Here is a 12,095-nt window from a genome sequence, read left to right as displayed (position 1 = left end):
GCTGTTTCATATCCCCGGCTCCGAGGATATGAAACAGCCTCTGGCTCAGATAGGTGGGGGATGATAAGTACTTGTTGAACGAATGAATGAAAAAGGAGGTGGTTGGCGGAGATCTGGCATCAAAGGAGTTGAGCCTGGCCCAGGGGCTGCGGAAGAACGGGGTAAAGGGCTGGGGTTGCCCACGTGGTGGCTCCTGGAGCAGCCAAGGCCTTCAGGGGAACAGAAGTGGAGACTTAAGGGGAGGAAGAGCCCAGCACAGAGGGGGATGGGCGGGCTGGCCTCCAGGCAGAAGCTCTCTAGGTCTCCCGGAGCAGAAGCCCGGGGTACGAAGAGACAGCAGCCAGGACAATACCCGCAGGCTGGGCAGAGACAGCAGCCAGGACAATACCGGCAGGCTGGGCCACACTGTCCAGCCCACCCCACCCACACGCTCTCGAGAACAACAAACCGGGGTGGGTTGGAGGCTGAGCTCCCTTTCTGGGGCCTCTTGGGGGGCCCGAGGACAAGCCATAAAGGCTTCCCACCACCTGCCCATTGCCTCTGAAGTAGCTCAAACCGCCAGTGGGAACGGGGTTGGGAGTGAAGGCAGGGGTCACAGAGGACCTCTGACCGGCACTTTTTTTTTTAATTGAAGGATAATTACTTTACAATATTGTGATGGTTTTTGCCATCAACACGAACTGGCCATGGGTACACGTGTTTCCTCCCTTTGGAAACCCCTCCCGCCTCCCTCCCCACCCCATCTCTCTCCGTTGGCACAGAGTGCCAGCTCTGGCTTCCTGCATCACACATCAAACTCCCACAGCCGGCTTCACCTCTGGCAATGCACACGTTTCAGTGGTCTTCTCTCAGATCATGCCACCCTCCCCTTCTCCCACTGTGTCCAAAAGTCTGTTCTTTCTGTCAGTGTCTTGTTTGATGTCCCACACATAGGACTGTCAGTACTATCTTTCTAGATTCCATATATATATATACATATAAATATACGATATTTGTCTTTTTCATACTTCACTCTGTATAATAGGCTCTAGGTTCATCCACCTTATTAGAACTGCCTCAAAAAAGTGTTCCTTTTATGGCTGAGTAATATTCCACTGAGGACATGCACCACAACTTCTTATCCGTCGATGGACAGCTAGGTTGCTTCCATGTCCAAGCTACTGTAAACAGTGCTGCCGTGAGCCCTGGGGTACATGTGTCTGTTTCGATTATGGTTTTCTCAGGGTATATGCCCAGTAGGGGGATTGCTGGCTCATGTGGTAGTTTTATTCCTAGTTTTTTAAGCGGTCTCCATACTGTTCTCCATAGGGGTGGCACCAATTTGCACTCCCACCAACAGTGTAAGACAGTTCCCTTTTCTCCACACCCTCTCCAGCACTTATCGTCTGTAGACTTTTCGATGTTCTCAACATCCCCTCGAGAGCCCTACCTGGAGCTGCCGGTGCTGAGAGCGAGACCCCTGCCCTGGCATGGTAAATGAGGCCCCGTTCCCGAGTCCCTCCAATGACAGCAGTGCCTCTGTCAAGCTGTGTGACCTTGGCCAAGTCGCTGAATCTCTGTGCCTCATTCTTCTCATCTGCCAACAGGGCTAATAATAGTTTCTACCTCAAAGGGCGTTTTACCCAAATCCCCCCAAAGTGCTTAGAAAACAGTAACTCCTCAATGAATGCTGGAGAATGGCATTATTTATTACTGCCCTCTGAATTTTTTTTCTTTTCAAATTGGACTATACTTGATTTTCAGTGTTGTCTTTGTTCCTGCTGTACAGCAGAGTGAATCAGTTATACTGTCGCTGTATCCATTTTTTGTTGTTGTTTTATTCTTTTCCCATATAAGTCGTTACAGAGAACGGAGTAGAGTTCCTTGTGCTATACAGCAGGTGCTTATTAGTTATGTTTTACATACAGCAGGGTGTATATGTCAGTCCCAATCTCCCAATTTATCCCTCCTCACCTTATCCCCTGGTAACCATAGATTTGTTTTCTACACCCACGACTCTACTTCTGTTTTATAAATACATTCATCTGTACCTCACCTGTTTTTTTAGATTCCACACATAAGTGATATAATGATGCGTCTGTCCGTGTCTCACTTATTCACTCAGTATGACAGTTTCCAGGCCCGTCCATCTTGCTGCAAATGTCAGGCCCCTCAATTTTCTTAAACGATGTCATTAGCTTGTGAACAGCCCAAGTGTACAGTTCTACAACACTGCGTTTTTTTCAGTGTTCAATGCATTCAGTTTCAAAACATGAGTATGTAAACTAAACCACAACTGTGGAAGCCGGTTCTGCTTTGATTTTTAATTCCCAGCGACCCTCAGAAACCATCCAGCACGCTTCTCAGCCCCTAACACACGTGGCTTATCAGCACGCAGGTGACCAGGCTCAGTGGAGATGCCCAAGAATGCCTCCTGGCCAGACAGGGACAGACCTCTGGGGCCACATGGGGCACCGGCCCTGAGACCAGCCCCCTGGCCCACGGCCTCCCAATTCTCCCCAGCAACGGCTGTCACCTGTGTCCTGCCTGCCCACCACCCCTCCTCATGCACACTCCTGGGAGCGGTGCCTGGGGCCTCTGGAGCCAGGTTCAGCCAGCCAGGAGCCGCCAGACACAGGAGGGGACACGGCAGAGCTGGGCCACAGTGCTGAGACCCCCGGCCCAGGTCACCAGGGGACGCCTCCCACGCAGGGCTCAGTGAGGTCCATCCCTGCACTGGCCACCTCCCTGCTCTGACTCCTCACTCCATTGAAAAGCCAGGACTCCCCACTCTTCAACCAAGTTTCCCCGGTTACTTATTAGGACTCTCCAAGTAACAGGAACTTTGGCCTTGACATTACAATATGACAAGGTGTGATGGTATCAGCCGGAACAGGCACCTGGATGAATTTACTGCTTAATGAGACGTGGCTTATTTTCCTGGCAGAAAGCTGACCATGAATGGAGCCAAGTTCAAGAACTTCCCAGGCTCCTTAGGTATTAAAGGATCACACTTTCTGCAGATGCCTCAACCCCAGCTACAGGCATCACAGGGGTTCCCACACCAGGAGGGACTCACCCACTCCATCCATCACGTCACCTGCAACCTGCAGTCATGAATGGGAGCTGCTGGTGCTCTGCTGGGGCCTGCCTCGCTCAGGACTGCCGTGCCACCCAGAGCCAAGCTGATGCCACACATCGGGCACCATTCCCTCCCACGGCCCTTTCCTGGCCCCTCTTCCCCTGCTTTCTGCCATGCACAGGAGCCCGAAGCACACACCCCACTCACAATTATCTGCTGTAACGCCCACCTCTGAGTTTACTCTCCAAGGTGAGTGTGAGCTGGGGCAGGGACCAGTGTCATCACTTCTGCGCCCGTTAGTGCTCAGCTCACCACCAATATCACTAACAGCGCCCCCCAGAGTCTCCCGCACACTAAGCACACCTCTGCGGGACCACCTCCCCCACCACTTCCAACTGTGGCCCCGCTTCTGTCCAACAAGGAGCCCCGGGCTCTAAGGACAGGAGGCGTCCTTGGGGCTGCCCAGGCAGCAGGCGCAGACTAGACGCACAGCCGGCCTGCCCCTCCAGTCCCCACCGGGAGCCCTCTCGGGCCCACAGCCTTTCTCTTTCCAGCTGAGGAGGGAGGTCCCAGTGAGAGCCCTAGGGAAGCTGGACAGACGCCAAGGCTGGGGGGGGCTGGCGACAGGGGCAGGGTGCGGGCTTCTGTGTCAGAGCAAGGAGACACAAGGCCCCGGGCTCCACCCCGGGGTCAGGAGGACCCCTGGAGGAGGGATGGCAACCCACCCACTCCAGTATTCTTGCCTGGACAATCCCATGGACAGAGGAGCCTGGCGGGCTACAGCCCACGGGGTCACACAGAGTCAGACACGACTGAGCGACAGAACACACGGAACAGGTGGATGGACGTGAAGATGAACCGAGCCAGGGCCGGCAGGGGAAGGATCAGGGGACTGGGGAGCCCAGAGGAACGCTGCCTGGGGCAATCTAGATGGCTTCCCAGAGGTGCTGATGCTCAACTTAGCCTTGAACGACAAACAAACAGCACCCAGCAGGGAGCAGGCAGGGTCTTCCAGGCAGGGGACCAGCATGAGCCAAGACCAGAGACAGTGTCCACCAGGCCCAGGGAGGGCCACGAGGCAGCACTGGGCCCAAGGATGTTCACAGGGGGCACCCCGATGGCGGTGCTGTTAGGAGACGGGGCACTGCGTCCTGCCAACCATGGAGAAGTTGGGGTGCTCCCACGTGGGCCTCATCAGTAGGCCCTGCCCCAAATAAACACTCCTCTTTGTGGAAAGGAACTTCCTCCCCGCTCAAATGCGAAACAAAAATGTAACACTTAAAAAAAAAAATCTGATTCCCAAAGCAGCCGGCCAGGAGCTCTCTGTCCCTCCCTGGCACCCTTGCCACCAAATATCTGGACTCAAACAAGATCCGTTAACGTGTGAGTGCTGAGGAGCTCGGGGACAACGAGCCTGCTGGGGGCACTGACCCAGCCCCCCTCGCCTCCATTGCTGTGTTAATATCTGCCATCTGCTTTTATTCCCCCCCAACCCCGCAATGGACGACGGGGCAGAGGAGGACAGGCCGCTCCAGGGCCGGGAGAAGGCGCCAGGGGATCTCCTCTACCTTCTTTGTGCGGCCCCGAGATAAAGGCCCAGCCAGGCCGGGCCTCCTTCCGGGAATCACCCCTCCAGGGGGACTGGGCACAGCGAGAGGGCGGGGCAGGGGGCCCCTGCCTCCCCGGGGCCCGGGCCGGGCGGGGTGGGACGAGCTGGGGGCGGGGTGGGGGAACGGCGGGGGCGGGCAGAGCCAAGCCTGGCACCGAGGCCGCTTGCAGGCGGGCCTGGCAGGACAGCTCCGCCCACAGCCTCCACCACCTCCAGAGAAGCCCAGGAGGCGGGCCCGGGCCGCTGGGCAGACGTGGGTCTGTCCGGCCCAGCTCTCCACTGCCTGGGGACCACCCCCAGAGGGACCCAGGGGGAGGGGGCCTCCAAGGGCCATGGACGCCTTCAGAGCATCCACTGATTAACGTTTATTAAACACCTACTAGGCGCTCGACCCAGTAGGAAACTCAAGTGCCCACAGGCAGGTAAGGACAAAGGGTGACGTGGGCCAGTTGGTGGCTCAGCGGGGATGCTGCTCGCGGGCCCAGACCTCTTCTTTTTCTTTTTTATATTTTTATTTATATTTTATTTGGCTGCACCAGGTCTCAGTCATGGCACGTGGGATCTAGTTCCCTGACAAGTGATCAAACCTGGGCCCCCCTGCATTGGGGGTGCAGAATCTTAGCCACCAGACCACCAGGGAAGTCCCCCTTTTGTTTTTTCAAGAGAAGCCAGAGGTCTACATTCTTATGTAAAATTTCCTTTTTTTAGATGCTGGCAGCCAATTCAAATTTAACATGTACATATACCAAGCTGGCCAAAGAATACATGTTGGTGAGGCAGACTGGGGGCCTAGGGACCTCCAGTTTGCAACCTCCACCATCTAGGCTGTGGTTCCTGCACTTGGGAAGATCACAGAGAGAAGGGAGAGACCCTGAACAAGGTCAAAGCTGGGTCATATCTTGTCTCTGCTGCCTACGCTGTCTGACCCTGGGCAAGTGAACAGCCCTCTCTGAGCCTCAGGTCCCTTTCTCAGACGATACCCTTTACCTCTGGGGCTGTTACGGGAAGTTGAGACAAGGCACATAAAGTCCTTCATGAAAGTACTCAACACGCTGTGCTGTGCTTAGTCACTCGGTTGTCTGACTCTGTGCGACCCCATGGACTGCAGCCCGCCAGGCTCCTCTGTCCAGGTGTCCCACATTGCAGGCGGATTCTTTACCATCTGAGCCACCAGGGAAGCCCGGAAGAACTCAATACAACTGCCATGGTCTGGAGCTGGAGTAGACGCCCAGTAAAACTCCAGGTTGCTCATCACGCTGCTGCAGAAAGCTGAGGGCCCCTGCTGGGGCTGGCGCAGAGTGAAGGAAGACGCCACGAGCTTTCCCCTCATCCCTGGTCCCAAATGCCTCTGAAGGGGAGGGGGGCGGGGGACCTCTGGGATGCCGGCCATCAGCCCCAAATCCAGAGCTGGGGAGTGTGCAGGGTGTGACCCAGGGCACAACACATTTTTTCCCCCTCAAATGTTTAACAGTGAGAAAAATCAGTTGCTGACTTTCAGACATTACAAGATTCATATAAAACTCCACATGCCCAGCGTCCTCCCCCAAATAGGAAAATCTGGCCCTCCTTGATCCCGTTTCTGCAAAAGCTGCTTCTGAAATTCGCTACCTCTATCATTAAAGCATGGGCTCTACAATTCGCCACAGTCTACACCACTCCCTACTGTGTCACACCTGGCGGAACACACCCATTTGTGTTACCAGATCGCCCTGTGGGCAGGTGCGGGGCAAACAGGTGGGTCAGGCAGCTCCATGTCGCGCCCAGGCCACAGTCCACCCCGGCAGCCTGCTCTGTGCCGCGTCAGGACTTGGCCCCAAGTGGTTTCGCTCTTACCCAGACAGCCTTCCTTGGAAAACGCTATACTGTTATCCATCGGGAAATTAATCAAAATGACACCTCGTGAACAAGATGTTTTGGTTTGGCGGAAAACAAACAGTGGCTGACAACAAATTAGTGAGGCTGCTCCGTGCCTCCGGGTGCGGGCGCTGAGCGGAGGGCCTGGCGTGGTCAGGACACCATGGTGGGCACTCGGCCATCACCAGGACCTGGACCCGGGGGGCACGGCGACCCCTGCATGCTCTCCACGCCCCCTCCAAGGCCACACGCCTGCAGCCCCGTCTCACTTTCACTCCCACATGTGCCTGAAACGATCTCCAGATGTGAGGGGCCCTGTGTGTGAAGGCAGGGGGGTCGCCTCCTCAGGCAGGGTCTCTGGGATCATACACATGCCAGGAGACCTGTGCGCCCCCCTGAGAGCCCGTTCTCTCTCCCAATTGGACAAAGGCCCCGAGACCCGGCAAGGCAAGGGTCTCAGGGAGCTCCGGGCACAGCATGCAGGGTTTCCAGGCCAAGGAAATGCAGTCCTAACAGCTGAACTCTGAAGCTTGGAGGGCATGCCTGTGCCCGGCTCGGCTCTTGTGGTCAAGTCTAAACAAGACAGCGCTGACCCCGAATGCCAGCCTGAGCTCAGGGTACAGAATGAGTCCTGGAAACTCCCTAAAGCAGTGCACATCTACCCAGGCACTCCCTGGCTCCGAGCCCTCCCAAGGCCGCCGTTGGACTAGCGCTCGGGCCCCCTGTGTGGCCCGAGACCCCTGCTTTTGTCCAGGCTGCCCCCCACCTCATCTCCTACACTCTTCCTGGCTCCCCACACGGGACTCACTGCTGTTTCTCAGGACCCAAGCTCATCCCACCCCAGACCCTCCGGGCCCGCCATCCCACTGCTGGGAACATCCCTGCTTTTGACTTCAGCCTCAGCCTTCTCTCACTCACCATCCGGGTCTCAGCTTACGTGGCCCTTCCTTAGAGGTCATCCCTCAGAGCGAAATGTCCAGTTACTGAAGTTTCTGAGGATTTGGTCATTGCCTCTATTCTCCCACTGGACATGTGCTTCCTGAAGTAACAGGTCACGGCTCTCTCCCAAGATAATGAGGGATAGACTCAAGAAGCAGATTCCTATCCTGATGCTCAGCCATGTAGCCCTGGCTAAGGGACTAAACCTCTCTGTGCCTTGGTTTCCACTAGCACCTCCCTTGTGGGGTCCTGGGGCTGAGAACAGCAGCTGGTCTGTCACCACCACCTTGAAACCTGCTCACCCTGGAGGGCCCAGGCAGTCTGTCCTGAACCATTATTTAAAGGCGCAGCTGACTTTGCAGACCCACCAATGCTCAGAACCCTCCATCTGAGAGTTCTGGACTCTTTCTTCTTTTTCTTCCCACTGCTTTAGTGGAGGAGGCCCTCTTCATCGCACATCAAATCGAAACCAGTTCTCTCGCAGGCAGACTGTTTCATGATCAAGCCCATGATAACCGACAGGTAAGCGATCTGAGGCCTGCAGAGGCTAAGAGACTCACCCACAGTCACACAGCTAAAAAATGCCATAGCCAGAGAGGCGTGATTCTGAGTTAGAGGTTTGCAGCATTGTAAGAATCAACATAAAAGCTCAATGGGAAACTTCCCTGCCGTACAGCATGGAAACACGAACCTCTGTACCATGAAAATAGTCATGTGTGCGTTAGCATGAAAACTGAAGCCTAGAAGTGTGTACATTTTTACGTCTGGGCACAGAGGGCTCAGGGCACCAGGCCAGCCCTCACCCCGGTCTGGGCACTGACCGCACACTTCTCCGGCAGTTCAAGTCGGAGGCCAAAGGCCCAGCCTTCGGGGGGAGCGCGTGACGAGGAGGGACACTCAGCTGGCATCCCCAGGCTGGCCCAGGCCTTGGCCAGCACTGAGTCACACAGGCGGGGGTGCACTGGGGCTTTCTGGCCCCACTGCTAGTGTTGGGAGACCCTGGCCCCATGCCCTGCGCCCTCCCTGACCTCCCCACTTTAGCTGCAGAGTGAGGGAGAAAAAAGATGCAGAAAGGAGGCCAGGAGGGCAGGTGGCGCTGGCAGAGTTAGCAGAACTGCAGACCCAGCCTCTCCCCACCCCTCTCTCTCCCCAGGACGCCTGCTCCAGCAGATGGCCGAGCAGGGAGGGGGCAACCCCCCCCCAAAAGGCCCCTGCCCAGCTCCAGGGGGTGAGGGCGGAGGGCCTCCTGCCTGAGCCCCTGGAGGGAGGCCCCCCGCTGATGCCCCTGCCTCCGGGAGGGCCTGGGGGCAGCAATGAGCAGCCCATTTCCTTTGAGGGGGTGGGCTTCCAAAGGAGTTTGGACAGGACTCTCAGCCCAAGAGCCCCTGCCCCGCATCAGCCCCTCACTGCATGGGGCAAGGAGGGTGAGTTGGGGCAGGAAGGCAGAATTTGGAGGGCTCCTCACTGCTGGGGGGAGAGGGGGGCCGTGTGGCCTCTGAGGGTGAGGGCAGTGGTCAGTGAGGTGTCCACCTCGGCAGGGATGGAGGGGAACCGGCTGGACACAGCGTGAAACCCTGGCTGGGTGGGTTCTTCCAGACAGAAGAAACAGGGACCCACGTGGGGGCTCTTCAAGGACCCCCACCCCAGACCGCAGCTGCAGCGGTCGGAACCGGGCTCAGAGAGGCCCAGTAGGACCAGGCGCTGCAGTGCACCAGCTCCGCAGGTTCAAATCGCAGCTCCACCACATCCTGGGTGGGCAAGCGGTTTGACCCTTCAGTGCCTCAGCTTCCTCATCTGATGACTAGCCCTCCCTCACAGGATGGGCTGTGAGATTCCGTTAGGTCTGGGCCCCAGGGCGAGCTGTGACGACTCTGTATCTAGAAGAGCCCCTGCAGCTGGCGCCTTGGGTGCAGATACAGCCCTGGAAACCCTTGGGTTTGCACTCGCGCGTGAGCACACTCGCCCGCATCCCCTGGACCACACAAAGCCCTCCTGGGGCCAAGATCAACACGCCAGGGTCGCTGAATGACTCACCAGCCCTGGCTGGGACGCGTTTCCTGGAACAAGTCACCACAGGTAGGGCTAGGGGGCCCCCCGAGTCTGGCAGAGATGAGAGGGTGCAGGTCCCAGCGTGTCTGGCCACACCTCGATGGGATCCCGCAGCAGAAGCAGGCAGGGGACCCCATCCCACAGCCCCTCGGGCGTGGGTTCCAACCCCAGCACTGACCTCAGCTGCCTGACCCTCCCCTCCAAGCCTTGCCACTAAAGGAAGACACTGGTGGCAACCACAAAGGGAAGCCCTGTGGGTTACAGAAAAAGACCGTAAGGCACAGAGACCAAGGACCCGTCAGGCCCCATGTTAGGGCACTTGCTGCAGACAGCAGGCAGCCAGGGACCTCTGCCCTCCCTCCTCTGTGGTGCTTCTGAGCCATCAGTGGGCAGAGCACCGTGTGAGTGGGGGGCCCCTGGTGCCCTGCAATAGTCACCATAACTTTAGGGAGAGGAGGACTAAGGAGGCTGCTCCCGACTTCACTGTCATTGGAAGGCAGAAGAGAACGCATTTGTCTAGAGAGTGCGCAATCCCAGAGGGCTTCTCAGAGGAGGTGACATTAACTTGGGCTCTAAAGGATCAGTAAGAATTCTGAGACCATGAACTCTGATGCCACAATCCAACTGCTACTGGCTTTGGGCCAGTCCCTCACCTGGAGGCAAGCAGGTAAGCAGCACATAGCAGTTTTCCCACCAGTATAAGGGGCACAGTGACCCTTCCTTTGGCATAGGGAGGAATCCAAGGAAGTAGCAGTGTGGGAGGGAGAGGCCTTGGCCAGCTGTGGGCTCGATGCCCCTCCCACTGTGCCCCGCCCTTCTGGCCTGCTGGAGGGTGATTTGTGCCCTGGGAAGGGGAACCCCACCTGAATTCTGGAAATGGCCCTGAGCCTCAGATGCGGAAGGAAGGGCCAGGAGCTGTTTCTAACCAGCATGGGAACTCCAGACAGACCCGTGCTTAGCAAACAGCAGGATTTACTAAACGGTGGATGAGGGGGCGGGCAGCCATGGCACCACCAATCAGGGAACACGGGGGCACCCCAGGGAGGGTCTGCGATGCCCCAGCCGCCCGGCCAGCCCCCCCACCAGCCAGCCAGACGCCGCTTCCTGTCTGCAGAAGCCAGCCGTGCCCTTTGAACTCCCGTTTCCGGTGCCCCTCTCCGGGCTCCGGGGTCTGGGAGGGGGCGGGGAGGTGGCGATACTCACGTTCCCGAGCGCTGGGAGCCCCGAGGAGCCCAGCCACTTCCGCAGGGCCTGCGAGAGGGCCCCGTGGTCCCGCTCGGCCTGGAGCACGTGGGCCTCCAGGAAGGAGACGTGTCGTCTGACCATCTTGACAAAGGCCTGTCGGGGGAGCGGAGAAAGTAGATGCCACGGCTGCCTCCCTCGGCCGCCAGCAGCTACTGCCCCCAGCCTCCCTCTGGCCTGACCAACGGGCGCCAGGCTCTGGGAGACCTCAGGCTCGCTGGTGCCTTGCTGGGAGCACCTTCAGAAACCCTGACGGTAACAGTGACGCCCCCTCCGGCCCGGCCAGGCCGAGCCTCCACTCCTATCCTTTCCCCTTCTCCCCCTAGTGACCCTCTGTTTAGACTATTTTACAGAGGGGAGAAACCAACGGTCAGAGAGGTCGGACCACCTGCCCAAAGTCACACAGCCAGGCAGCAGCAGAGAGGAGACTCAGGCTGCACGGCCTTCTTTATGAAAAATGAAGTTTTCCGAAATCGCTCTCTTTTGGTTTTTTGGTCACACCCATGCAGCTTGCAGGCTCTTGGTTCCCCGACCAGAGATCAAACCTGTGCCCCCAGCAGTGTTTAGCGTGTAATCCTAACCCCTGGGCCACCAGGGAATTCCCCGAAATTGCTCGGTTTAATATTTGATGGGTATTGGGGAGTCTCACATTCAGAAACCGCCAAGGGGCAGGCAGATGACAAGCGAGTGAAACAGGCTGAGAACAGGCTGGGTGAGCTGAAATACCAGGTCCCTGGTCCCTGGGGGTCACTCAGCTTGGGGCTCTACTGCAAAACCTCCAACATTGAGAAAAGAGAAGGCTGGGGTCAGACCCGCTGGACTAGACCCAGGGTCTACCACTCACTGGTCGTATGCCTTTTGCCAGGTTACTTCATTTCTGTTACCCCCAATTTTAGTATCTGTGAAGCAGGAATCATAACAGTATCAACCCTGCTCAACAGTTTAGTGCTCAGGGCATATTAAGAGCTCAATTAATGCCAGATAACATCATTTAAAAAGAAAAAACAGGACATTCAGATTTCATGAAAAATGTCTAGTTTTTAACAATGTTAGCAGTAACTCCAGAGTGTCTAAGACAAGGCTGTGCGGCCCACTTGTTTGCGACTCCTGGCGTGCCTGTGTGCCGGGTGTGTTCACGGGTCACGTGTGCCTGCACTGCTCGTACACCCGCGAAGGCCGCCAAAGGTGGCAACTCCAGGTCCATCTCAGACAAGCCTCCCCTCTGTGGGCCTCTCTGCTCCCAAAGGAAAATGTAGAAGGTTTTCCTGCACCAGGAAGAGGCAGGAGACCCTCTCGGCGCCAGGCCCCATGGGGCAGCCTCCCTTCCACAGACGGAAAGCC

General features: G+C 57.1%; 1 protein-coding gene across 1 annotated transcript in view; it reads right to left on the bottom strand.

Annotated features, from left to right (window-relative positions):
* Positions 1 to 12,095, bottom strand: part of BCAS4 (breast carcinoma amplified sequence 4) — a 57,073-nt gene that overhangs the window by 15,311 nt on the left and 29,667 nt on the right. The window contains exons 5-6 of the mRNA XM_010835124.1: positions 11,599 to 11,653; positions 10,716 to 10,992 (exon numbers count right to left, since the gene is read on the bottom strand). Of these exons, the coding sequence (XP_010833426.1) occupies positions 10,716 to 10,992; positions 11,599 to 11,653 (332 nt within the window). The remainder of the gene's footprint in view (positions 1 to 10,715; positions 10,993 to 11,598; positions 11,654 to 12,095) is intronic.

The sequence above is a fragment of the Bison bison genome, unplaced genomic scaffold (genome assembly GCF_000754665.1).
Source record: "Bison bison bison isolate TAMUID 2011002044 unplaced genomic scaffold, Bison_UMD1.0 scf7180017864038, whole genome shotgun sequence".
Classification (NCBI taxonomy): Eukaryota; Metazoa; Chordata; class Mammalia; order Artiodactyla; family Bovidae; genus Bison; species Bison bison.
The sequence above is the reverse complement of the archived record's forward strand: the minus strand, read 5'-3'. Positions and strand labels throughout refer to the sequence as shown.